General features: G+C 40.7%; 1 protein-coding gene and 1 pseudogene across 3 annotated transcripts in view; both read left to right on the plus strand.

Moving 5' to 3' along the window:
- The window catches only part of DCAF5 (DDB1 and CUL4 associated factor 5), a 102,664-nt gene that overhangs the window by 14,087 nt on the left and 61,760 nt on the right, over positions 1-26,817 (plus strand). For 2 of the 3 annotated variants that reach the window (XM_036433170.2, XM_036433154.2), the window contains exons 2-5: positions 15,256-15,399; positions 18,533-18,569; positions 19,992-20,131; positions 22,064-22,193. In XM_036433170.2, the coding sequence (XP_036289063.1) occupies positions 15,288-15,399; positions 18,533-18,569; positions 19,992-20,131; positions 22,064-22,193 (419 nt within the window). In that variant the 5' untranslated portion in view covers positions 15,256-15,287. The remainder of the gene's footprint in view (positions 1-15,255; positions 15,400-18,532; positions 18,570-19,991; positions 20,132-22,063; positions 22,194-26,817) is intronic. The other variant, XM_036433161.2, reaches the window with a different exon arrangement.
- LOC123651531 lies at positions 11,072-12,690 on the plus strand (annotated as a pseudogene).

Raw genomic sequence — 26,817 nt, forward strand, 5'->3', positions numbered from 1 at the left:
ATCATTCACTACCTTAATAACCTCTTTGCAAATCCTTACTGTTGTTGAGGACTGAGCATCTATTTGTTGCTGTTGTGCATGTGTGTGGTCTTCTAGCTCTATTTGAGGAGCTTTTATTTCTGGACATTTCACTAATTCCATACTTTACTATTAAGAATTTCCTATTGAATCATAAACTAATCAGAATATGGCACTTATAAGACAGGCTTCCCTCTTATAAGTTTTAAAAACATCATATATTAATTATCATGTTAATTAATTTGGAAAATAAAGGTTTTTAAATAAAATAAAAAGTGTTCCACCTACCCAGGATGACCATTTTTAACACATGAGAAATATTTTAGCCTTTTTATATGCATACGTACATATTTTAAAAATAAAACTGGAATTAGGCCATCTCTGCTGTTTTGTAACCTTTCTCTTACATAATATTAACATTTTTTATAGGTCATTGAATATTCTTGAAAAGCAGAGTTTCTCAACCTCAACAGTGGTTACATTTTGGGCTGGATAATTCTTTGTCCTGAGGGCTGTGCTGTGCATTGTAGGATGTTTAGCAGTATCCCTGGCCTTTAATCAGAAGATACCAAGTAGCAACTCCCTAGTTGTGACAACCAGAAATTTCTTGGGACATTGCCAGATGCTCCCTTGTTAGCAAAATCACTCTGGTTGAGAACTGTTGTTCTAAAGCAAAACTTCTTAAATTCTCTGGTCTCAGGAACAGTTCACATTCTTAAAAATCATCGAAAACCTCAAAGAATTTCTTTTTATGAGGGTCATATTTATTGATTTTTATTGTATTAAAATTTAAAGCTGAGAAAGTTTAAAAGTTTATTTAAAAAGTGTAGTAATAGTTCTGGCCAGTGTGGCTCAGTTGATTGAATGACCACCCATGCACCGAGAGGTCACTGGTTGGATTTCTAGTCAGGCCATGTGCCTGGGTTGTTGGCTTGATCCCCAGTAGGGGACATACAGGAGGCGGCCAATCAATGAATTTCTCTCATCATTTATGTTTCTAGCCCTCTCTCCCTCTCTTTGAAATAAAACCTTTTTTCAAAGAGATCTAATTTTTTTAAAGGTGGCTTTTACTAAAAGAATAGCAATAATAAATTTTAGCCAAAATCGGTTTGGCTTGGTGGATAGAATGTCGGCTGGGGACTGAGGGGTCCCAGATTCGATTCCGGTCAAGGGCATGTACATTGGTTGTGGACACATCCCCGGTGGAGGGGGAAGAGTGTAGGAGGCAGCTGGTCAGTGTTTCTCTCTCATCGATGTTTCTAGCTCTCTGTCCCTCTCCCTCTCTGTAAAAAATCAATAAAATATATTTTTTTAAAATTTTACATTAACAATAGCATTTTAATTAAATAACTTCTAAAATAAAAATATAGTGGCAAGAGTAGCATTGCTACACTTTTCCAAACCTCTTTAATGTCATAATAAATGTTATGAAGACATTTATGTTTATTTTGTTGTGAAATATTGGTTTAGCTGATGTATGTGAAGAAAATTTAGCCTTAAACAGATATGTAATTAGAAAAGGGGATGAGTATTTAAATACCTTATCAAATAATTGTGTATGTTCTTCTTTGGTACTCTTATCAGAACTCAACAAGTGGAAGTTTCTTAAAGGTTAGTTACAATGTATAATCTAAAGCCATAGTGGAGAACTTTTCATAGTCTGTGACATTAAAAATTATTAGTCTGTCTTTAAATCCTTCCCCTCAGGTTGCTGGTTTCTTTTGAAAAATTGGAACATCGGGCACCTTGGCGCCTGCATTTCTCTATGGCAGGGGTGAGGAACCATTGGCCTGTGGGCCATATAAGGCCCCCCCAAAATCATATGGTCTGGCCCTGCCAAGGCATTAAGGGTGAGTTAATTAAGTGTTTGATCGAATATAGCAGGCTAACTTTTTTTTTTAGTATATTTTTATTGATTTCAGAGAGGTAGGGAGAAGGAGAGAGAGAGAGAAACATCAGTGATGAGAGAGAATTATTGATTTGGCTGCCTCCTAGCAGGCTAATTTTTAAGTTGATAATTTTGTATGGTCTGCAAATCTGTACTAATAAAAGGGTAACATGCTAATCAGAGCAGACATCTTCCAGACGACCTTCTGGACGTCCTTCTGGGCAAAGCCGCAGGGGCTGTGAAGGGCCCAGGCTCAGGCCAGCAGTGGCAGCAGCAGTGGGGTAATGGGGGCGGTGCCTTCCCCTCCTCATCTGCTAGGTTGCCTCCCACAGAGAGGGGCCAGACTGTGGCTTAGGTCAGGGCTAAGGCAGAGGCAGTTAGGGTTGATCAGGCCAGCAGGGGGGCAAATTAGGGGCTATTAAGCTGGCAGGGGGGCAAGTTAGGGGGATCAGGCCAGCAGGCAGAGGCAGTTAGCCTAAACTGGCAGTTGGAAATCCCCCGAGGGATCCCAGATTGAAGAGGGTGCAGGCCACGCCGAGGGACCTCCCCACCATCCCCATGCATGAATTTCATGCACCAGGCCTCTAGTGATGTTATAAATATCCACATGGCCCTTGGCAGAAAAATGGTTCCCCACCCCCCGCAATACCTGGCTGGAGTTGAATAATGGCTTGTCCTTTAAAAAGGGTTGTGTAGCCCTGGCAAGCCTTGCTCAGTGGTTAGCTGGGGGCGTGTGTGGCAACCAGTTGATTTGTCTCTCTCACATCAATGTTTCTCTCCTGTGTCTCTCTCCCACTCCCTCCCTTCTTTCCACTCTCTGAAAAGCAATGGGAAAAATACCCTCAGATAAGGATTAACAAAAATAAAAAAATAAAATAAATAAAAAGGGTTGTGTATTCTCCAGTATGCCATTTTATCTGATAGCTTTGCTGTCTAGCCCTCACTGTATTTGAAAGGCTGAGTTGTATATTGGTAAAGACCAATCTCTGGAGCCAGACGACCTAGTTCAAATCCCAGCTCCCACTCTTGTTGTGGTTTCACCTGGATAAAAAGGGTAACAATACCTGCTTTATAGGGTTGGTAAAGGATTAGAAGAGTTCTTTGTATTGTTTTAGAACCTCATGCATTGGTCATTTAGAAGATAGTGGTTTGCTGAGTAATGTTGATTTTCCAAATCTTGACACATTTCACTATACTAATATATTTTAAGAAATCAGCCCTATCAGTGTGGCTCAGTGGTTGAGTGTCGACCCATGAACCAAGAGGTCATGGGTTCATTCCAGGTCAGGGTACGTGCCTGAGTTGGGTTAGATCTCCAATAGGGGGTGTGTAGGAGGCAGCCAATGGATGTTTCATCATTGATATTTCTATCTCTCTTTGTCAACTGCTTCCTCTCTCTGAAATCAATAAAAACATTTCTTTCTTACTTTTTTAAAGAAAAGAAACTTTATTTGTTCCTATAACCACCAATCCTCATCAGAAATGTTTTTAATATTGGGAGATGATAGCTCTTGCTGTTGTAAATACAGGTTTTCTGAATTTTATCATTGGCTAACAAATACGACCAGTTGTTTCCCTTAAAGTGACAGGTTCATCTTGTTGGTTTTTTGAGAAAATATCTGCCAAATATTCACGAGTAACCATAGTTTGTTAGTTGTTTTAAGTAAAAATGGTATTACATGAAAAAAAGCAACCAGTTCAGCTCACAATGCAAACTATCACACACATGTTTTTCCACAAAATAACCATTGTTCTTTACTATTCAGTAGAAATGCTTTCTGTGTACAATTCCCATTTCATCATACAGATTATTAAGAGGTGAACTGTGGTTGAAATGTGATAAAATTATTTTTACTGCTTCATCAAGGACCTAAGTAAAATTGCATTTGTTTTTTACTGCTAGCATATAGCAGTTAAGGATACCCTGATGACTATATCTGTTCCTATCACCACCAGTCTCATCAGAAACGTCTGCTGTACTGCCTTCATTAGCACTGAGACACCAGTAGTTTTACAAACCACCATTGCTCTTGCACCATCAATGCAATGTCAACACAGTGAAAAAGGCAAATAACTTAGTTATTATGAAAATAGTTTCAACTTTGCAATTCTCCTGGAGTTCATGGAACACTCTAAGAACAACTGTTCTAAAGCATATTATGGCAGCATTGTATCCTGTCCAGGGACTGTATCAGAATTTGACCAATTCTCTCATTCTATTTATTTTTTGCTTTCATCACAATTTTTGTAGCTACCTTTTGTGAAAATTTGTTCCCCCCCCCTTAGAATAAAACCTTAAAAATGGGATTCGAGGTCAAAGGATATGAATATCTTTTTATATTTATAAAACACATTTAATATATATTTGCCCTCCAAGGTGGTTGAACAAACTAATTTATACTTGTGCCAGTTCATGGTTATTGCTGAGATCATTGAATCTTTGCCAATTCAATCAGCATGTGAAAAATTGTATCATTTAAAAAATTATTATTGCTTCAGTTCTCATATAACCTTGATTATTAGTGAGTCTGAATATTTTTATCTTAATTTTGGCCATTTTTGTAGTCTTTCTTTAGGCTGATTACATCACAACAGATTAGATTGCAACTTTCTTACTATAGTCACACTCCTATTTGCATAGTTACCCTATTTGCATTTGAGTGTGTTATCAAATTCCAGCCTTAAATTTAGAGGTCTTCCCATTAGGAGCTGCTGTTGTTATAAACACTCCTGATAGCTTCTAAATTTCAGAAGTTTGTTCTTTACTATTCATTTATTTAGTTATTTATCTTTATTTATTTATTTATTTATTTATTTATTTTAACATTTGTCATATGTAAGGGTATCACCTATGATGTTACTTAAAATTATTTTTTTTAGTTGTCTTCTCTTAAAAGAATGCTTGAAAAGGCCTGATGACGTAGTTCAGTGTTGAGCATCAACCTATGAACAACGAGGTCACAATTTGATTCCCAGTCAGGGTACATGCAGGGTTGCAGGCTTGATCCCTAGTGGGGGGCATGTAGAAGGCATGGTTCTCTCTCATCATTGATGTTTCTATCTCTTCTCCTTTCCTCTCTGAAATCAATGAAAAAATATTTTAAAACAGTGCTTGAAGGAAACTTATATAATATCTATGAAATCATGTTTTTAAAATTTTTTTATTAAAGAATAGTTGGTGAATAATATACAAGGATTCAACAGAAGACTAGAAGATCCCAAGAATCAAGTCAATGATTTGAAAAACGAGGAAGCAAAGAATACCCAAACAGAAGAGTAAAAAGAAAAAGAATCCAAAAATATGAAGATAGTGTAAGGAGACTCTGGGACAACTTCAAGCATACCAACATCCGAATTATGGGGGTGCCAAAAGAAAAGAGAGCAAGATATTGAAAATCTGTTTGAAGAAATAATGACATAAAACTTCCCCTACCTGGTGAAAGAAATAGACTTACAAGTCCAGGCAGCACAGAGAACCCCAAACAAGAGGGATCTAAAGAGGACCACACTAAGACACATAATTAAAATGCCAAGGGCAAAAGACAAAGAGAGAATATTAAAAGCAGCAAGAAAAAAACAGTTAGTTACTTACAAGGGAGTACCCATATGACTGTCAGCTGGTTTCTCAACAGAAACTATGTAGGCCAGAAGAGAATGGCAAGAAATACCCAACGTGATCAATATCAAGAACCTACAACCAAGAATACTCTATCCAGCAAAGCTATCATTTAGAACTGAAGGTCAGATAAAAAGATTCACAGATAAGAAAAAGCTAAAGGAGTTCATCACACCAAACCAGTATTATATGAAATACTAAAGGGTATTTTGTTTTATTTTAAAAATATATTTTATTGATTTTTTTTACAGAGATGAAGGGAGAGGATAGAGAGCTAGAAAAACTGATGAGAGAGAAACATTGATTAGTTACAACCAAGGCACATGCCCTTGACTGGAATTGAACCCAGGACCCTTCAGTCCGCAGGCTGATGCTCTATCCACTGAGCCAAACTGGTTTCTGCTAAATGGTATTCTTTAAGAAGAGGAGGAAGAAGAAAAAGGTCAAGATAAAAATTATGAACAATGAAGTGACAATAAATACATATCAACAAGTGAATCTAAAAATTGAATTAATAAAAAGTCTGATGAACAGAATAAACTAGTGAATGAATAGAGTCAGGGGCATGGAAATGGAACAGACTGATGATTTTCAGAGGGAAGGGGGTGTGGAGGATATGGGAAGAGAGTAGACAAAGAGCTTATATGCATATATGCATTACCTATAGACACAGACAATAAGATGGTGAGGACCTGGGTGGGGTGGGAATCGGGTGGAGGGAAGCTATGTGGGGGGAAAAGAGATTAATTTTCAAAAAAGTATTGAGGAAAATTGCTATCCATGAGATAACCTTTGTTAATCATCTCGCATCTTGTCCTATGTATAAATTTGGTATATTTTTGTTTTATTAAAATATACCATACTATTCATATTCTTATGCTACCTAAAACAAGAGTATGAAAGATTAGGACAAAGTCATGGATGGTACTTAAAGAGAAACTAGGGTGTTTTTAGGGATGTATATTCCTCATATATACATACTAGGCTAAATGCTTTTATATATATATTAGAGGCCCGGTGCATGAAATTTGTGCATGGGGTGGGGGGGAGTGGATGGTGGTGTCCCTCAGCCCAGCCTCCACTCGCTCCAATCTGTGACCCCTTGAGGGATGTCCGACTGCCCATTTAGACCCTACCCAGTGAATTGGGCCCAAACAGGCAGTCGAATATCCCTCTCACAATCCAGGACTGCTGGCTCCCAACTGCTCACCTGCCTGCCTTCCTGATTGCCCCTAACCACTTCTGCCTGCCAGCCTGATCACCCCCTAACCACTCCCATTCCAGCCTGATTGATGTCTAACTGCGCCCCTGCCAGCTTCTTTGCCCCCAATTTCCCTTCTCTGCCAGCTTGGTCACCCCCAACTGCCCTCCCCTGCAGGCCTGGTCACCCCCAACTGCTCTCCCTGGCAGGCCTGGGTCCCCCTTAACTGCCCTTCTCTGCAGGCCTGGTTGCCCCCAACTTCCCTCCCTCGCAGACCTGGTCCCTCCCAATTACCCTTCCCTGCTGGCCATCTTGTGGTGGCCATCTTGTGTCCACATGGGGGCAGGATCTTTGACCAGGTGGGGATAGCCATCTTGTGTGTTGGAGTGATAGTCAATCTGCATAGAAGTGTCAGAAATTAAAGAAAATTAGTAAAATGTATATGAAAATCTTCCTCCTGTCAGTCACGGGCATGTCTCGGCCAATTCTTCATGCCCCCATCTATCCCCTCTCATCACAGCCCCCAGTTCCCTGTCTGCTGGCAGCCCTGTTCCTGCTGCTGCCATTCCCACATGCTGATGGTGCTGGTCCTGTTCACATTTGCTGAGAGCACGGAACAATTGGGACTGCTGCCAGCAGTGGGTGTGAGCGGGGCCATCACTGTCAGCAGGTGTGAGCAGTGGTAGCTGCCCTGACTGTTCCTCAGGAGCAGGGGGAGGTGGAGAAACCCTCAGGGGTGGATCAGGGCTGGAGCCAGCTGCTGCTGACACTTGCTGATCGCACTGAGTGATCGGGACTGGAGATGGCAGCAGGTGGGAGCGGCTGCTCCGGTGCCAGATGCGGGTGCGAGCAGGGCTGTTGGCGGCAGTAAGTGTGAAAGGCGACTGCCAGCCCCAATTGCTCCTTAGGAATGGGGAGGTGGAGAAGTTCTGAGGGACAGTTGAGGCTGGCAGCTGCCGCTCCTGCTGATGATGCCAGGTGATTGGGCCCAGTGCCAGGTGCCAGGAGCATGTGCGAGCGGCAGCTTGGGCGAGAGCAGCAGTTGCAAGCGTCTGGTGGGACTACAGTATGCTGGAGCAAAGAATTTTCAGTAATTACCAGAGGTTCATCCCGATGACAGTGACCAGAACCCCATCTTGGTATGGTGCCCCACACATCTGCTCTACCATCCTGCTGCAGCCGATACTCACCATGTTCCACGTGCTCCCCCTGGTAGCCAGCACACGTCATAGCGACTTGTTGTTCGCTTGTTTTACCTTATGGTTTATGTGCATATTAGGCTTTTATATATATATATATATATATATATATATATATATATATATATATAATCTCAATTCACGCAACAACCTGGGAGATAGTATTTATCACATCGATCATCTGCCTCCTCCATGCCCCCCCCACTGGGGATCGAACCATCAACCCAGGCATGTGCCCTGACCTGGAATTGAACTGGCAATCTTTTGGTGCATAGGATAATGCCCAACCAACTGAGACACACCAGCTGAGGGTCTTTTAACTATTTTTAAGTGTATTGTTCAATTGCATTAAGTAATTCAAATTGTGTACAACCATTATCACCATCTGTCTCCAGAATTTTTTTATCTTATAAAACTGAAACTCTATACCCATTAAAGAACTCCACATTGCCCCTCACCCCAGGCTCAGAAATCCAACATTCTTCTTTAAAAAAATAATAATAAAAATAAAAAAAAGTAAATATATATGATTGTGTGTGTATATGTTTCAGAGAGGGCAAAAGAGATAGAAACATCCTATCTAATAATCTAATAAAAGAGTAATATGCCTACAAGCCATGCTCACAAGCCACGCCCACAAGCCAATCAGGATTGAAGATGCAAATCAAACCAAGATGGCTGAGGGAGCAGAGGGAGGCTTGGGAGGCAATGGAAGAAACCAAGCTTTCCACCTGCCCTTGCTGGCCCAAGCCTCCGCCTAAGGCTATAAGGTTTCAATTATAGGAGATACATAAATCCCAGCCGAAATGGTTGCTACCACAGAGCGAGCATAAGGCTTGGCTCTGCTCCAGGCTACAAAGTTTCAATTGTAGAAGGTAAATAAATCCCAGATACCAGGGCTTTCGCTTGGGTAGCTGGGTGGTGTGGCCAGCCTGCAAACTACCAGAGGCCCCTCGTGCAGGCTGCCCCATACCCCAAGGGAACCCCCACCCTGATCTGGGACACTCTTCAGGGCAAACCAGCTGGCCCTACCCATGCACCAGGCTTCTATCCTATCTAATAAAAGAGTAATATGCAGATTGACCATCACTGCAACACACAAGATGGCTGCCCTCATGTGGTCAAAGATCCTGCCCCCATGTGGACACAAGGTGGCCACCACAAGATGGCCAACAGGGGAGGGCAGTTGGGAGGGACCAGGCCTGCAAGGGAGGGCAGTTGAGGATGATCACACTAGCAGGGGAGGGACCAGGCCTACAAGGGAGGGAAGTTGGGGGCGACCAGGCCTGCCGGGGAGAGCAGTTGGGGGGACGAGGGGCAGGCTTTCAGGGGAGAGCAGTTGGGGATGATGGCCCTGCAAGGAAGGGCTGTTAGGGGTGACCAGGCCTGCAGGGGAGGGCAGTTAGGGGCAAATAAGCTAGCATGGGGGTGGTTAGGGGTTGATCAGGCTGGCAGGCAGAAGTGGTTAGGGACAACCAGGAAGGCAGGCAGGTGAGCAGTTGGGAGCCAGCAGTCCTGGATTGTGAGAGGGATGCCTGACTGCCGGTTTAGGCCTGATCCCACCGGGCAGTCGGACATCCATAGAGAGGTCCCAGAATGGAGAGAGTAGAGGCTGGGTTAAGGGACACCACCCACACCCCCCATGCATGAATTTCATGCACCGGGCCTCTAGTCAGTGATGAGAGGGAATCATTGATTGGCTGCCTCTCTTGCATGTCCCCCACTGGGGATTGAGGAGACAAACCGGGTATGTGACCTGACTGGGAAGTGAACCATGACCTCCTGCTTCATAGGTTGATGTTCAACCAACTGAGCCACACCAACTGGGCCACCATTCTACTATGAATGGTCACTATGAATTTGACTACTCTAGGTAGCCCATATAAATGGAATCACACAGTGCTTGTTCTTTTGTGATTGGCTTATTTCACTGAACAGTCATTGTAACCAGGTTTCTGTTGATAGACATTTAAATGTTTTGGGTTTGTTGCTCTTCAAATGGTGTTTTGCTGCTGGAGCATGTGATTCAGATTGCTTTCTCAGTTCTGTCTTGTGCTTGGCTGATTCTGAGGAGGAAACCCGAAGCAAATTCTTTCCTTCTGTTCCTCAGCTTTTCTGGGCTGTGAAATAAGAATGTTAAATAATTTCTTTTGTTACAGTATGTATGAGGGTGTGCATAGTTTCTGCTTATAGCTCATAAACTCTTTGGAAACAAGTACTCTTTAAATATAAAGGTTACTTACCCCTGCCCCTCTGATTATTCCAGTTAAATTGGCTTCTGTTTCTATTGCTGTGGTCCCCGTGTTATTCTCACCTACACATTTTTGAGTTTGCTACCAAGGCAGTCTGTCAGATGAATATGCCTTGTCAGTTATGGTGTGTTTTGTTGTTGTTGTTCTATAAGGCAGACAATCCAGAGTACTGGTTAAGAGGGAGAACTATGGAGTCTTAACTGCTTGCTTTTAAATCTTAACTTAAGCACTTTACTTACTGTGTGACATTGGCAACTTAACTCTCTGGTACTGGCTTTATAATCTAAAAAACGATGAGGGTAGAGCTATTATGATCCTCATTTTATATTTGGTGAAACTTGGGCTTGGGGAGATTAGGTTTAGAAGCATGAGTAAATAAAAGAAATACACGAGCCTCTATCTGTTAATTTTGTACTTTTGACAGAGACTTGGGCACAAATAAATAGTTCTCTAATTAGTATAAGTTACACTAGAGGCCAGGTGCACGAAATTTGTGCACTGTTGGGGGGGGGGGTGTCTCTCAGTGCAGCCTGCACCCTTTCCAATCTGGGACCCCTCTGGGGATGTCTTACTGCCAGTCTGGTCGCCCCCAACTGCCCTCCCCTGCCAGCCTGATTTCGCCCCTCTCCCCCACTACTCTCCCCTGCAGGTCTGGTCCCCCCCAACTGCTCTCCCCTGCTGGCCTGGTTGCCTGCAACTGACCTCCCCTGCTTCCCTGATCTCACCCCCAATGGCCCTCCCTTGTAGGCCTGATCTCATCCACAACTGCCCTCCTCTGCCAGCCAATTTGGTTCTGATTGGTCAGTTTCTATGCCAGTCATTGTCTCTGGGCCTATCAACGGGGCCTGATCAGAACGGCAGGGCTGATTAGTAGCCCGGGTGGAGGATTGGAGAGAAATGGAGGTATGGCTGCTGACCAGGCCCTGAGCTAAAGAGAGGCAAATGCTGATCAACAGCTGCCACAGAGGCTATGGATCAGACCCTGCTTCTCTCCTTAGGCCTCTTTCTTGGCCTGATTCACAGCCCCCTCAGCAGTCAGTGCTGGGTCACTGTGCCTGCAGCCATAGCAGTCAGCTGCCATGACAGCCCAGCGCTGACTTCAGGTTGGTCAAGACTCCTGGTCGTTGCAGATGTGATGGACCCACGGTTTTTATATATTAGGATAGTAGTAAAAGCAGTAATAAGTCTCTGACCTGTGGCCTCAGTGTTGGGGAAAACAATAAGAGACTATGTAGAACTAAAGTCCCCACAGGATAAAACAAACTACTTTGTGTCATTTTTCATTAAAATAAAACAACAAAAACTGAAACCTCTGTTTTAATGATCTTAAGCTTTAAGAGATACAGAATTTAACCAAAACCAGTGTGGCTCAATGGATAGAGCGTCGGCTTGGGGACTGAAGGGTCCCGGGTTTGATTCCAGTCAAGGGCATGTACCTTGGTTGCGGGCATATCCCCAGTAGGGGATGTGCAAGAGGCAGCTGATCGATGACTCTCTTTCATCGATGTTTCTAACTATCTCTCTCCCTTCCTCTCTGTACAAAATCAATAAATATATTAAAAAAAGAAAAAAGAGAGAGATACAGAATTTAGATAACCTTACCCTGGGCCAGAAAACTCAGACTTGAAATAGGTAAATTATAAACACAGAACACTGTGGACTATACTTAGGGAGCATCTAATAGACAATGAAATACTTTCAAGGAAGAGACAGAACTTGATTTTGATCAACAATCATTCCCATGATCCTCTCCTTCCTCTTCACCATCCTTCCTGCTCCCCGGCAGCCGCAGCTGTGAAGGTCGAGCTGTGCAGCTTCAGTGGCTACAAGATCTACCCCGGACACGGGAGGCGCTATGCCAGGACCGACGGGAAGGTTTTCCAGTTTCTTTTTTTTTAAATATATTTTATTGATTTTATACAGAGAGGAAGGGAGAGAGAGATAGAGAATTAGAAACATCGATGAGAGAGAGTCATCGATCAGCTGCCTCTTGCACACCCCCCACTGGGGATATTCCCGCAACCAAGGTACATGCCCTTGACCGGAATCGAACCCGGGACCCCTCAGTCCCCAAGCCAACGCTCTATCCATTGAGCCAAACCGGTCCTGGCAGTTTCTTAACGCAAAATGCGAGTCGGCATTCCTTTCCAAGAGGAATCCTCGGCAGATAAACTGGACTGTGCTCTACTGAAGAAAGCACAAAAAGGGGCAGTCGGTAGAAATTCAGAAGAAAAGAACCCGCCGTGCAGTCAAATTCCAGAGGGCCATCACTGGTGCATCTCTTGCTGATATAATGGCCAAGAGGAACCAGAAGCCTGAAGTTAGGAAAGCTCAGAGAGAGCAAGCTATCAGGGCTGCCAAGGAAGCAAAAAAGGCTAAGCAGGCATCTAAAAAGACAGCAATGGCTGCTGCTAAGGCTCCCACAAAGGCAGCGCCTAAGCAAAAGATTGTGAAGCCGGTGAAGGTTTCTGCTCCCTGTGTTGGTAGAAAACGCGAAGTTGGCAGATGAAATTCTTTTTTTTTTTTTTTTTTAATATATTTTTATTGATTTTTGTACAGAGAGGGAGAGAGATAGAGAGTTAGAAACATTGATGAGAGAGAGTCATCAATCAGCTGCCTCTTGCACACCCCCTACTGGGGATATGCCCGCAACCAAGGTACATGCCCTTGACCGGATTCGAACCCGGAACCCTTCAGTTCCCAAGCCGACGCTCTATCCATTGAGCCAAACCGGTCTTGGCAGATGAAATTCTTAATAAAGACCTAACTATAACTAAAAAACAAAACAAAAACAAAACAATGGAAGGAAGAAGGAACTCAAGAAACAAAGGAGCTACCTTTTTTTTTTTTTTTTTTTAAGGGAAGAGTGAGTATGATTTGACCAATGCATCTTCTAGTATGTTTTTTAGTTAGTATTAGAGAAAATACGTTTACGGCAAAAAACATTTCCTCAGGTGAGGATTAAAAACAAAACAAAACACCGTAGAAAAGAAAAAGATCTAGTGATTTAATGGCTGTGTGGAGTGGTATTGAATGGAGGAGGGGAAGCAGAGGTATAGAGCTTCCTATTTAGCTCCTATTTGTAACCCAAAATTTTATTAGGAATATAATATAGGCTTGTAATAAAAAGTCAAGTTTAGGAAGTATAAAGTATAAAAAGTGAAGTAAAAAAAGTAGGATAGGAAGGTATAAATTAAAACATAAAAATTTCTCAACATTATATACCCAAAAGAATCGAAAGTAGGGAGTTAAACAGATACTTGTCTTAGCAAAGCCACTTTAGGTTTCTGTTTTTGGTCAAAATGTTTTTTAAAAAAAGATGTGACCAACTTCTCAATTCACTAACAAAATTGTTCAGGAAATTAAAATAGGAAATGGGAAGGCGCTGCACATTATTTTATTTTATAAAATATACTTTATTGATTTTTTTACAGAGAGGAAGGGAGAGAGATAAAGAGTTAGAAACATCGATGAGAAAGAAATATTGATCAGCTGCCTTCTCTCCTGCACACCTCCTACTGGGGATGTGCCTACAACCAAGGTACATGCCCTTGACCGGAATCAAACCTGGGACCTTTCAGTCTGCAGGTTGACGCTTTATCCACTGAGCCAAACCATGCTGCTAATTATTTTAAAATGCAGTAGAATAGAGCAAAAGAAAGATAATTAGGAAGAAATTTTCATCTGGAATGAATTCCCACATCTTAACCAAGGTCAGAGGCTTCTCAATGCAGCCTTCGGGACCCTGCCATTCACCCTGATCGCTCTGTTCTCTGAAGTAAAAAATAAATTTTTAAAGATTTAAATTCACGTTTAGCCCTGGCCGGTGTGGCTCTGGTTGGGTGTTATTTTGTGGATCAAGAGGTTGTGGGTTCGAACTCCTGTCAGGGCATATGCCTGGGCTGCAGCTCGATCCCCAATATGAGAGCATAGGGTTAGCTCCTTGCATGGGAGGCAACTAGCCAGTGTTTCTTTTTCTCTCCCTCATCTTCTCCTATTCCCTCGCTTCCTCTTCTTCCATTTCTCCCTCGGTTCCTCTCTAAAATCAATGAAAACATTTCCTCAGATGAGGATTAAAAATAAAATAAAAAGCCGTAGAAAAGAAAAAGATCTAGTGATTTAATGGCTGTGTGGAGTGGTATTGAATGGAGGAGGGGAGGCAGAGGTATAGAGCTTCCTATGGTTTGCTGTCTGTGTTAGCTCCTATTTGTAACCTAAAATTTTATTAGGAATATAATATAGGCTTGTAATAAAAAGTCAAACAGTCAGTGACAAATATAAAAAGTAAAAGTAAAATCATCTAATCTGTCCTCTACCTCTTTTTTTAAAATCTTATTTCCTGAAGTAGTAGCCACTATTAACACCACTGTTGACAGTCTGTAGTTTATCTTCTAGACATTTTTAATGTGTCTGCAAATATAAAGAATATATAGAACATATACATTCTTATTCTCTAGAAGCTGGCTCACATAGTGTAATATTGCTCATCTAATTCAGACTATTGAGAGCTAGTTATGTAGAGGAAAGAGCTGGACTGAGCTTCATGAGATCTGGGTTTCTGTCTAGGTTCTGCTCCTGTGACATGCAGTTCCTTAGTTGTCATTTGTATGGTGTCCACAGTCAATGAGATCACTTCAAGGCGAGTGCTTTGAAAACTAGGGTGCTACAAATATTTAATGCCTTTTGTAACAAGCACTAGAAACCAAACTAAGGTTGTGTTAGACTCCCTCCACCTCCCCCCAAAAAAGATATTAGTGAAGGATTTTAGGTAGTAAATGAAGAAATATTTATGTTCTCTGGAAAGTTAGGAATGGGGTGAATTTGAAGTTTTCAGTATCTGTACTTATATCTTTCCATTTCTGTATGTCCAAGATTTAATTCCTGGGGAAACATGAGTGGCTTAGGGGTGATGTCTATTGATGGTTAAGGGGATTGAGTCTTGGGTTTATGTTGCCCCATCAGAATTTCTCGGGGTTAAGGAGATGCAGTTTTGGAAAGAATGGGATTCAAGGCTGGCAAAACTAAGTGTCAGCCTTGAAATATCAGCTATTTTAACCCTGAATTCTTATTCCCCGTTTAAGGAGGAGATGATCGCCGGGTTCTGCTATGGCACATGGAACAAGCTATCCACTCCAGAGTCAAGCCCATACAGCTTAAAGGAGAGCATCATTCTAACATTTTCTGCCTGGCTTTCAACAGTGGGAACACCAAAGTATTCTCTGGAGGTGAGAAGAAGGGAGATTTCCACATTGGGAAGTTTCATTGGGGCTGATATTTTACATAAAGGAATGCTAAAATTACTCCTTATTTTCCTTTGTTGTTCTGTGCAATTCCTAGTTTTCCATAGCCTGTCTTCTCTGCATTACAGTAATTTAGACATGTGTATTAGAGTAATCCCTCCCTCCCTCCCTGCCTGCATCCCTTCTTTCTTTCCTTTCTTCCTCCCTCCATTCTGCCTTCTCTCCTTTCCTTCTGTTCTTTTGCTCTCATTATTTCTCTTTCTTTTGGTAGAAAACTCTTTACATTGCAATCTGTTACACAGAAACACACACACACGTATTTAAAATAGTACTTAACCTTACTATGTGTGGTGCATTCTAGTTTTTTTTTTTTTTTTTAATTATTATTATGTTTTATTTCACTTTTAAAGATTTTAAAGTTTTTGACTCAAGTCAGTTTTCTGACCCATGGATGGCTCCCATTTGAAAAACATTGTGCTAAGGTATAATTGGAGCACAAGCCAGCCTCTGGGTGAAGGTTTCCATCAACCATACATACTCCTTTCTGACCAGCACATTTCTAGCCCTGACCTCTCTCTGCACTGCAGATTTCCCTATGTGTTCCAGAAGCAATTTAAATGCAGTAGATCTAAAACCAAGATTATTAGTTATCCTCTCCTGCACCAGTATTCCTCTTATTCCCTGGACTTCCTTTCTCAGTTATTATCCCCATTTACCTACTTATTTATGCTGCTTGTTTTCACTTTAAGCAACTGCTACCCGGCCTGTTTGGCTCAGTAGTTGAGCATTGACCTATGAACCAGGTCAGGGCACTTGCCCAGATTGCCCGGGCTCTGGACTCAATACCCAATGAAGGTATCCGGAGGCAGCCAGTTGATGATTCTCTCTCATCATTGATCTTTCTCTTTCTCTTTCTCTCTCTCCCTTCCTCTCTGAAATCAATAAAAATATTTTTTTAAAGGAAAAAAAAAGACACTATTGACATTGAAGCTTTTTTAACTTACAGAAATGACAATTTCACATAGTTCAGCTTAATAGAAACCTTGAAGTCATTCTTAAACATGCCTTTCATTTACACATTCAGTTAGTCAATGGCTAGACTTGAAAGCCTCTCATTCATTCTTTAGTTTCTGTTCTCTTCCTATACTCACTGCTCTGATTCAGGTCCTCATCTTTGGCCTGGACGATTGTAATGTCCTCCTGTCATTTCTCTTCCCGTCTTTAACCCTTCTTCTAATTCTTTGCTTATACAAATTTTCTTTAAAAAATAAAGGTTTTTTCTTTTCTTTTATTGAATTTATTGGGGTTGCATTGGTTAATAAATTTATATGGGTTTCAGGTGTACAATACATATCATCTGTATATTGTATTGTGTGTTCACTACCTCAAGTTGTCTTCATCACCATTTATCCCTTCCTATACCTTCTAGCTCCCCCATCCTCCTTTCCCTTAGATAATCACTATACTGCTACCTTTGTTTATGAACTTAACAATAAAGGTATAACCATGTGAATTTTTGACTATAGTGTCCATAGGAAAATGTCTAAACCCTAGTTTTCCTCTGGCCTCATCTCCTTGCCCTTGCGTCTTGTACTCTAGCCCACTAAACCATTTACCATTTTAGATGCCCTTGTGCCTTTTGCTCATGCTCTTCCTCCATGGGTTATGATTATTTGTCCAGTTCCCACCAGTTTCCCTAAGTCTACCATTAGTAAGAGGGTTTTTTTTGTTTGTTTGTTTTGTTTTTAAATATATATTTTATTGATTTTTTACAGAGAGGAAGGGAGAAGGATAGAGAGTTAGAAACATCGATGGGAGAGAAACATTGATCAGCTGCCTCCTGCACACCCCCTACTGGGGATGTGCCCGCAACCAAGGTACATGCCCTTGACCGGAATCGAACCTGGGACCCTTGACTCCACAGGCTGACGCTCTATCTACTGAGCCAAACCGGTCAGGGCCATTAGTAAGAGTTTTGAATAATTTGAAATTGTCTCCTTCGCCATAAAAACATTCTTCCCTTCTGCCATGCACTTTCATCCTGCTCATGAGGGAAATAATTGTTGCTTTATCTGTGTCCCCATTTGAAGCATATTGATACAAGATATCCTATCTTGTACACTGTTAATTATTTGTGCAGTTGGACTGTGAATTCCTCAAGGCTGAGCAGAATCTTATTCTTCTCATATTCCCAGCACCTTGGCAGTGCCTGTTGCCTGAAAGGCATTAATTAGTATGGGTTTGATTCACTTGATATGCACCCACAAGAGAATTTATAGCCAGAGATTTAAGATGGTCAAGGCCATTGCTAACTTTACTTTTGATTGTGCTTTCAGCACAAAATGGGAAGTTTTTTACTTTCTTTCTTTTCATATTTAGGTTATTATTATTATTTTTTTTTTGCTATGTAATCTAATTGAAGGTAGCACTACACATAATCATAAATGTAGTGTTTTTAGATTTCTTGATGGTATAAAAAAATGCAAGAGACAAAAGTTGTGGATAAAAACTTTCCCATTATTTAGAATCATATAGTCATCAAATTTTAATGCTATAGGTGAGGATGTGAATAGTTGCAAACATCTGTTGGGGACTTATTAAGTGCTCAGCCCTATTCTGAATGCTTTTACAAATGTGCTCTTATCCTCACAATAAGCCTATGAAGTAGGTACAATTATATGTATTTTGCAGATAAAAACTGAGGCATATAAAAAACTGAGGCATCAAAAAATCACAAATACTGTTTAGGGTCTCACAGTTAATGAGTGTTTGCTTAAAAAAAAATAAAGAAATATAAAAAGCTAGCTTGAATTGATTCGCTCGTGATCATTTATTTTTTTTCTTAATGGCCAATAGATTAAAAAAAATTTTTTTTTTACATTGTCCACTGGATAATACATTTTGGAAACTTATAATTAGTTGCTATTATGCTTTTTAAAAGAATGCCTTATTCTTAAATTATTTTTATAAATATTTTTGTAATTAACACTTCTAATTTGTACTAACATTTACTTTGTTCACATTTAATTTTCACTGAAAATCTTAAAATACTAAATTATAATATGGACAGGGATCACTTTGTAGGAATGATCAATTATCTGTTTTTTTTTCCTTACAGGAAATGATGAGCAAGTTATCCTCCATGATGTTGAAAGGTAAATAAATTGTTGCTATGAGAAGGTGATTGATTCTGTTTTTTCATATGAAGAGAATCAAATATTTCTTTAGATGACAGTAGTTTTAGTTTTCTGAGAAAAAAACTAATAAACCATGAAAACAGCTTGCCTTCTTTTGAAGAAGATTCCTGTAATAGTTTTGAAATAAATTATTGATTAAAAAGAGAAGAAAATTCGCAAAGTTGGTATGAAATACAGCTTTTAGGAGAAAATCTAAAAGGATAGTTGGAAGGGAAGGAAACGTAATAATAATTTATCATAATAATAATGGCTAATATTTATAAGTGCTTTGTATGTATTAATAAATTTAATCCTGCCCTAGCTAGTTTGGCTCAGTGGATAGAGCATCAGTCTGGGACTGAAGGGTCCCAGGTTTGTTTCCTATCAAGGGTACATGCCTGGGTTGCAGGCTCAATCCCCAGTAGGGGGCAAGCAGGAGGAGCCAATTAATGATTCTTTCTCATCATTGATGTTTCTTTCCCTCTTCCTTCTCTGAAATCAACTATATATATATTATATTATATATATATATATATATATATATATATATATTATATAATATATATTATATATGTGTGTGTATGTATGTATACGTATACATATATGTATACTATTATGGTCTCAATTATAGATAAGGAAACATAAGGTCATGTAGTGCTAGGATCTGAACTTAGGCAACCTGGCTAAGAGCTCTTATTCACTGTGCCAGACTGCCAGTAGATCCCTCTTTTACCCATCTGGCATCAGGCCTGGCTGCTTTAAAGCTTTCCTTTGCTTTTTGGAAATCAAAGGAATCTGTACACAAGCAGATGCATTCTGTAGTAAGTGAATACACAAAACTTATCTGTTTAGTCACTTTTAAATAAATGTTCATTTAGCACCAAAAGCAACTTACTATGAAATCTATAAAAAATCTCTTTAATGTATTTTTTCACCTGAAAGTTACCTACTATTATTATTACTATTATTATTATTATCATTATTATTAATCCTCACCTGAGACCTTTTTCCATTGATTTCTAGAGAGAATAGAAGGGTAGAAGGGAGCGGGAGAGATGAGAGAATCATCGATATGGAAGAGACACATCAATCAGTGGCCTTCCACGGGTGCCCCAGCCAAGACTAGGGATTGAGTTTGCAACCTAAGTATGGGAGTTCTTGACTAGAATTGATCTAGAGACCCTTCAGTCCGCAGGCTGACGCTCTATCCACAGAGCAAGCCAGGTAGGGCTTGATTACCTACTTTTAAAGGAAATATGATACTCTTTGGGTTTAGTTAAATTGACTTTCTCCTGGAAATGAAAGGGAATCCTACCCTAAGAACTAGAATAGAGGTTTGGGAGTCTAGCTGTTTGTGTGTATGTGTATATGTGTGCTTCTCTCTGCTCTCTTGTCTCTCAGCAGCGAGACCTTGGACGTGTTTGCTCATGAAGATGCAGTATATGGCTTGTCAGTAAGCCCAGTGAATGACAACATCTTTGCCAGCTCCTCAGACGATGGCCGGGTTCTCATCTGGGACATCCGGGAGTCTCCCCACGGAGGTAGGCTCACTTGCAAAATGCTGTTGGATTGTGCTGAAGGGCTTAGTATCGAGTTCACTACAGATCCCGTTTATGACCCGAGTAACCCAGGCGGGAGTGGTTTAAAGGGAGAGGAAACGCTCACATAGGGGAATAGATGTGTTTCTGAGGTTCCACCTTACCCCTAAGTAGTCAGAAGTGAAGCCCCTTGCCAGTTCTTTCCGACCATAAACGCTTGTACCCATAGAATAAACACGGCAGTATCTTGGTGTTTAGTGGCCCCAAAGAACAGAAGATGTGGTGCTTCACTTGTGGAGCTTAGCAAGCACGGGCCAGCTCTGTGTGTGGCTCTGGCGTGTACCCATTCTTTGTTATTTACGGAAAAGGGGGTGTTAGGCACTTTCTTGAATCCTAATTTCAGGGGCTTGTTATTTTGCTGAAAGAACCACAGAACCTCACCTTCACTGTGTGTAAGAACTTCAAATAATGTCACATACACTGTTTACAGGGGGTTATCTGGGTGAGTTCCTCCTCCAAATGTTTCCTTTGAGTCTCTGGAGTATAAAATGAAGACATGAATGTTGAAGTTCTCCAAAGTTCTTCGGGGATGCATCTTTTCAGCTCATTTTCTGCTGAGAGATTTCTCTCTCTAACTGTGCCTGTCTTCAAAGGCTCTTTGCTCCAGTGCCATCCCTACCCCACTCTTGGTGCAGCTTTGTCATGATTACACCTGTGCACATAGAGTTACTTTCCTGCATGCCTTGTCTGACAGGATCTGGGTGTTTTTATTCTATATTCTGAGCATTTAATATGCTGGGAATGTTAAATGCCCATTATTGAAGCTTGCAGGTAAGGTAGCTGCAAGCAGCAGCTTGGTAGGTAAAATTTATCTTTATCTGAGATACCTGCTGGCTGAGATGACTGATTGTCCCACCCCCAACCCCCATCCCTGTGAAGTGTCACATATGGAAATTACAGACAGGAATGCTTCCTATTGCTTCTAAACAACTTCCACAAGAGTATATCTTCCTAGGTAGCAAGTAATTCCTTCCTCACTTGGAGCCAGCTAATATATGCAGAAGGGTACATGATTTCCAGATGAAGTTGATCAGGAAGGAAAACTGTACTATTGTCTTAATTTTTCTCATTGTTTTACAGTGCCTTCATTAAATTTTTTTATAGTTTAAAACTTTTTTTAAAATGTTCTTACTGATTTTGAGAGAGAGAGAGAGAGAGAGAGAGAGAGAGAGAGAGAGACATAGAGGCAGAGAGACTGATCAGTTGCCTTCCACATGCACCCCAGGGGCTGGGGACCGAACCTGCAACCTGGTCATGTGCCCTGACTGGGAATCATACCAATGATCTTTCAGTGCATGGGACGATGCTCAATGAACTGAGCCACTCCAGCCAGGAAAAACTTTTAACTTTTAAAACTCATAAATTTGAATTAGGGCATAATAATCCTACCCTGTTTCCCCAAAAATAATACAGTATCTTATATTAATTTTTTCTCCCAAAGTTAGGTCTTATTTTCAGGGGATGTCTTATCTTTCCATGCGCTAGGTCTTATTTTCGGAGGATGTCTTATTTTCGGGGAAACACGGGTACTAGTTAATTGGTTGTGAATTTTTTCAGCTTATGTGGAATTCAGTTTTACTTACTGTAATGCAGCTTACTTACTATTTACAGTGACCATTCCTGTTGTATTACATAATCTGAATAGGTACTATATGTATTTTTTAATATTATAGCTTAAAGTTTGTTTATATGCATTTGAATTGCTTTTTCTATGTGCAGAAAGTGTGTGCTAGGACTTACGGGAACCTTGTGAGTAAGGGTGACCAAGTTGGGGTTCTGGCCCATTGGTGTGGTTATTAAAGGGTCGTGTACGACCTTCCTGCTCCGGGCCCAAAGGTGCCTGAAATGGACTGATAGTAGTTTCTTTCTTCACAGAGCCTTTTTGCCTGGCAAACTATCCATCAGCCTTTCACAGTGTCATGTTTAACCCTGTGGAGCCCCGGTTGTTGGCCACAGCTAATTCAAAGGAAGGAGTGGGACTCTGGGATATTCGAAAACCTCAGAGGTGAGCCTCTTTCTCCACTTCAAGCCTCAGGTAATGTGAACAGCCAACAAAGGTTGAGAGAACCTGCTTGGCAGTTGGTCTCAGTTGGACATCTAACGTGAACTAATATCTCTGCAGCCAGGGGAGCCGTGTTCCCAAGGAACTGCCGTGTGAGAAATCATACCCCTTGCTGAGGAGGAGTCTGCACTCTGGGAAGATCAATTCTAGGCAATTAATGATGCAGTAGTGAGAGCCTCCTTCAGCCCTGCCTTCTGTCTTCAGCCCAGTTTTCCCCAAATGCCTGAGAGCTTTTGCTTTTTTATCTCGTTTACTTACATGTTTCCAATGTTGGTACATCCTGGTCTGAAGTCACTCTCCGAAGGGAACCACAGTGAATTGTTTCTTTTCTTTTCTTTCTTTTTAAAAAAAAAATATATATTTTATTGATTTTTTTTTTTTACATGAGGAAAAGAGAGAGATAGAAACATCAATGAGAGAGAATCATCGATCAGCTGCCTCTTGCACACCCCTACTGGGGACGTGCCCGCAACCAAGGTACATGCCCCTAACCGGAATCGAACCTGGGACCTTTCAGTCCACAGGCTGACGCTCTATCCACTGAGCTAAACTGGTTTTGGCGAATTGTTTCTTATGTATCTTTTTTGGAATATAATTTACTTCATATACTGGCATGTAGTATGTCCTTAAAAAACTGTAGACTAAAGGAATCATGTAATAATGCCCACCATTCTCAACTCCTACTCCCCTCATTAATAATATATATTGAAGTTTTACATATATCAGCACTTACAGACCTAGTACATTCTTTTAATGTCTACATGATATTCCATTTATATGACAAACCCAACAATCAGGGCTTTTTGTTATAGACAGTGCTGCTTTTCACCGCTTGCACATCTGCTTGTCCTATTTTTGCAGAAATATCTGTAGGGAGTAGCTATATCAAAGGGGGTGTGTTTCTACTTTTTTCATGAAATTTTCAAATTGTCCTACCACCACCAAAGATTGTACTGGTTTATAAGGCCACCAACTGTGCATAAGACCACATGTTTCTCTAGACTCTCACCAACACTTAAACTGTTGCTAGAATATGAGGGGGCGGGATATTACCTTGTTAAATGGTAATGGGTGAGGTTATATGGTTTCTTTGGTACCAATAGTTTTCAAAGCCCATATGGGAGAAAAGTCATCTAATAAGGTGAATTGGCAATCTTGATAGATTCCTTTCTGATAAGCAGAGGCGCACAGTGCTCTGAGGACTTGGATGTTTTTACCTGTTTCTTTAAACTCTTCTGAGATTCTGTGTGATTTTATGGGTATGAAGCAGGAAAGGGGCATGAAATACTCTTGTGTTCTTGGAGTTCTGTTCTTCATCCACTGGTATTTTGGGATTAAGTTACAGATCTTCTCCATTTGAATTCTCTCAGTAGATGTTGATGTGGGGGAAAGAAGAAAGGGCCTTTTGTATTTTCCATGCGGGACTCATTATGTTGAGTTGCAGTACATGCTTTGTCTCCTAGTGAACAAAGCTACCTCAAAAGTCCAATCCAGATCTTGGGGCAATTCTGAATCCCCTGGGAGGATAAGCTGAACCTGATAGGTCTATTTGAGAGATTCTTAAAGTCTAGGGAAAGATGTTCACTCTGGCCTGATGGCTCTGCTGGTTGGAGCATCATCCTGTACACCAGAGGGTATCAGGTTCGGTTCCTGGTCAGGGTACATGCCTAGGTTGCAGGTTTGATCCTGGGTCCTGGCATATATAGGAGGAAACCATCTCCCTCTCTCTCCTCCCTCCATCCCTCTCTTCCTCCAAGCATATCCTCAGGTGAAGAGTGTAAAGAGGGAAAAAAAATGTCTAGGGAAAGATTTTAGGGAATTTACCTAAATTATGGTAAAATGTGTGTGCTTGTGTATCTGAATGAGTACACATAACATTCCCCCCCCCCCCCCAAAGACAAGGAAAGAGAATTTACTAGGTCTCATAGATACCTTGACACCCCCAAGAGGATAAGAGTCACTGGTGTTCTAAAGATTCTAGATTTAGAGCTTATTGTGGTTCCTTAGTAGGCTAATAAATGATTTCTAGCTTGTAAAAGGTTGAGCATGTGAATAAATTCTGGGCCTCCTGGAAACAAGTGTAATCACCAAGGATTAATAAGGAGGCCTCGCACCAAACACTGTTCTGCTCCCTACACACACACACACACACACACACACTCTCACACTCTCACACACACATGCCCCGGCTTAATCTACGGATTATTCTATACTGGAATGGTTTCTCTGACCTACCCCAAGCCTAAGCTATACTTCCCTACCTTAGCTTGGTAAACGATAGAAGTGTGAGCAGGGTTATGTTTTTGTTACTATTGCTTTGAGATAAACTATTTAGCGGGTTTCCTGGTAGAATAAAAATGCCAGCTCTAGAAGGAAATTTAGTTATCATTTGGTCTGACTTCCTCATTGTACAGATCTAACCCAGCAAGGCTGAAGAGCTTCTTAGTTTAGGGCAGTGGTTCCCAACCTTTTTTTTGGCCATGCCCCACCTAAGCATATCTAAAATCCTGGTTACCCTTCGCCCCTCCCCCACTCCCCATCTCCTCTCCCCCCCCCTCGTCCTCGTGACATAATACTCTTAAAAAAAAAAAAAAAAATATATATATATATATATATATATATATATATATATATATATATATATATATTATTGATTTTTTACAGAGAGGAAGAGAGAGGGATAGAGAGTTAGAAACATTAATTAGAGAGAATCATCAATTAGCTACCTCTTGCACACCCCCTACTGGGGATGTGCCCTCAACCAAGGTACCTGTCCTTGACCGGAATCGAATCTGGGACTTTTCAGTCGCAGGCTGATGCTCTATCCACTGAGCCAAACCGGTTTTGGCAACATAATATTCTTAACATTCAAAAAGTGAACTATTCACATGGAGGATGGCCATTAACTTAGTCTAAACAAGCTTCCAAAGAACATGGCATCCATGAAAGAGAAAAATAAAAGAATGAAAGGACAGTTGAAGTACTGAGGAAGAAATCACTAAAAATTGTTTAAAAAAAAAAAAATGAAGTGATATGAAAAAAATAGAAAATAGCCAAAACTGGTTTGGCTCAGTGGCTAGAGCGTTGGTCTGTGGACTGAAAGGTCCTGGGTTCGATTCCAGTCAAGGGCATGTACCTTTGTTGCAGGCACATCCCCAGTAGGGAGTGTGCAGGAGGCAGCTGATCGATGTATTTCTCTCATTGATATTCCTAACTCTCTATCTCTCTACCTTCCTCTCTGTAAAAAAAATACATATTTCTTAAAAAATAGAAAATAAAGTTTCAAATTATATAATAGAGAACTGAAATACATAAATATGTCACAATATATATTTATTCCTATTTTATTGATAAGAAAGTCACAGAGAGGTAAAATAATGTGTGTGTGTGTGTATCATATTCCCACCCTTTTTTAATCAATTAGTGTCCCTGTACATTCTAGTTTTTTTTTTTTTAATCTGTACCTTCTTGCAATAGAACTTTGTAAGAATTCCTCTTAGGCTTTTTAATGCAGACCAGTTCAGCTCTGAAGTTGGTCCACTTCTAAGTCCTTTAGACTTTGTATCTCTAAAAGTTAAATTTCTTTTTTACTGTCTCCTGGCCCAGTCCCTGTCTGCATGCTGGCTTTCCCGGTTTCTTGCTCTTCTAACCCTGGAAACCCGCACATGCTATTAATCTTGCTGCAAAGCTTTAGAACAGAGATTGTAAATTAATTGTCCTGTAGGCCAGAGTCAACCCACAGAAATATTTTGTTTGGCCACCATGATGTAATAATGTTTGGAAATTTACACAGAAAAATCATGATTTTTAATATCTCTTAAAAAAGTCAAAAGATGTGTTACCATTGGATCTTTATTCTCACGTGACAGCAGTCTGCTGAAGCTAAGTCATGAATTCCTCTTTAAACCTTTAGGATGTGTTATGGGTCTCACCACTTCTTGATGTCTGAATCCAAGTGTGCTTTTCTCATTTACATTACTTGCCTGGCAAAGATCTGCTTTAGCAATTTTAGTGACAGGTGTGTGTGTGGGGGAGACTGTGAGTGTTAGTGACTGGATAAGAGAGAAAACTTCACATGTACAAGTATATATTGCACGTTTGGAAAGGTTTCACTTACTTCATTTGAATTATTTTTGCTGATGTCTTTTTATAACTGTCTTCTTTGTCACTGCCCACGTCCCAATTATATCTTGCTTGGGCTATTGCAGTGGCCTCTGAACAGTTTTCAGAACTGAGATCCTCTAACATCTAAAGTGTTCAGGAAAAATGATGTTTTCCCCCTGTTGCTCTCCTTGTCTCACCCTTTTTATTGCCAGTTTTAGCTGTCCGCTCACTGACTACCTCTCTCCCTTCTCATATCTGTAGTTCCTGAAAGTTTTTGTCAGGAACTATTAGTTCTGTGACAGTAACAGTGTCTTTCTTTGACAAGAATAATAAGGAGAGTGTTTCTTTCCCACTCAATAATAAAACTAGGGCAAGCCAAGAATTCCTGTAAAGACTTAACTAATGAGATGATGCTTTCACATGTATGAATGACACATCTGAAAATGGGCATTGAGTGTCAGTT

This window comes from Pipistrellus kuhlii, unplaced genomic scaffold, assembly GCF_014108245.1.
Source record: "Pipistrellus kuhlii isolate mPipKuh1 unplaced genomic scaffold, mPipKuh1.p scaffold_m20_p_1, whole genome shotgun sequence".
NCBI lineage: Eukaryota > Metazoa > Chordata > Mammalia > Chiroptera > Vespertilionidae > Pipistrellus > Pipistrellus kuhlii.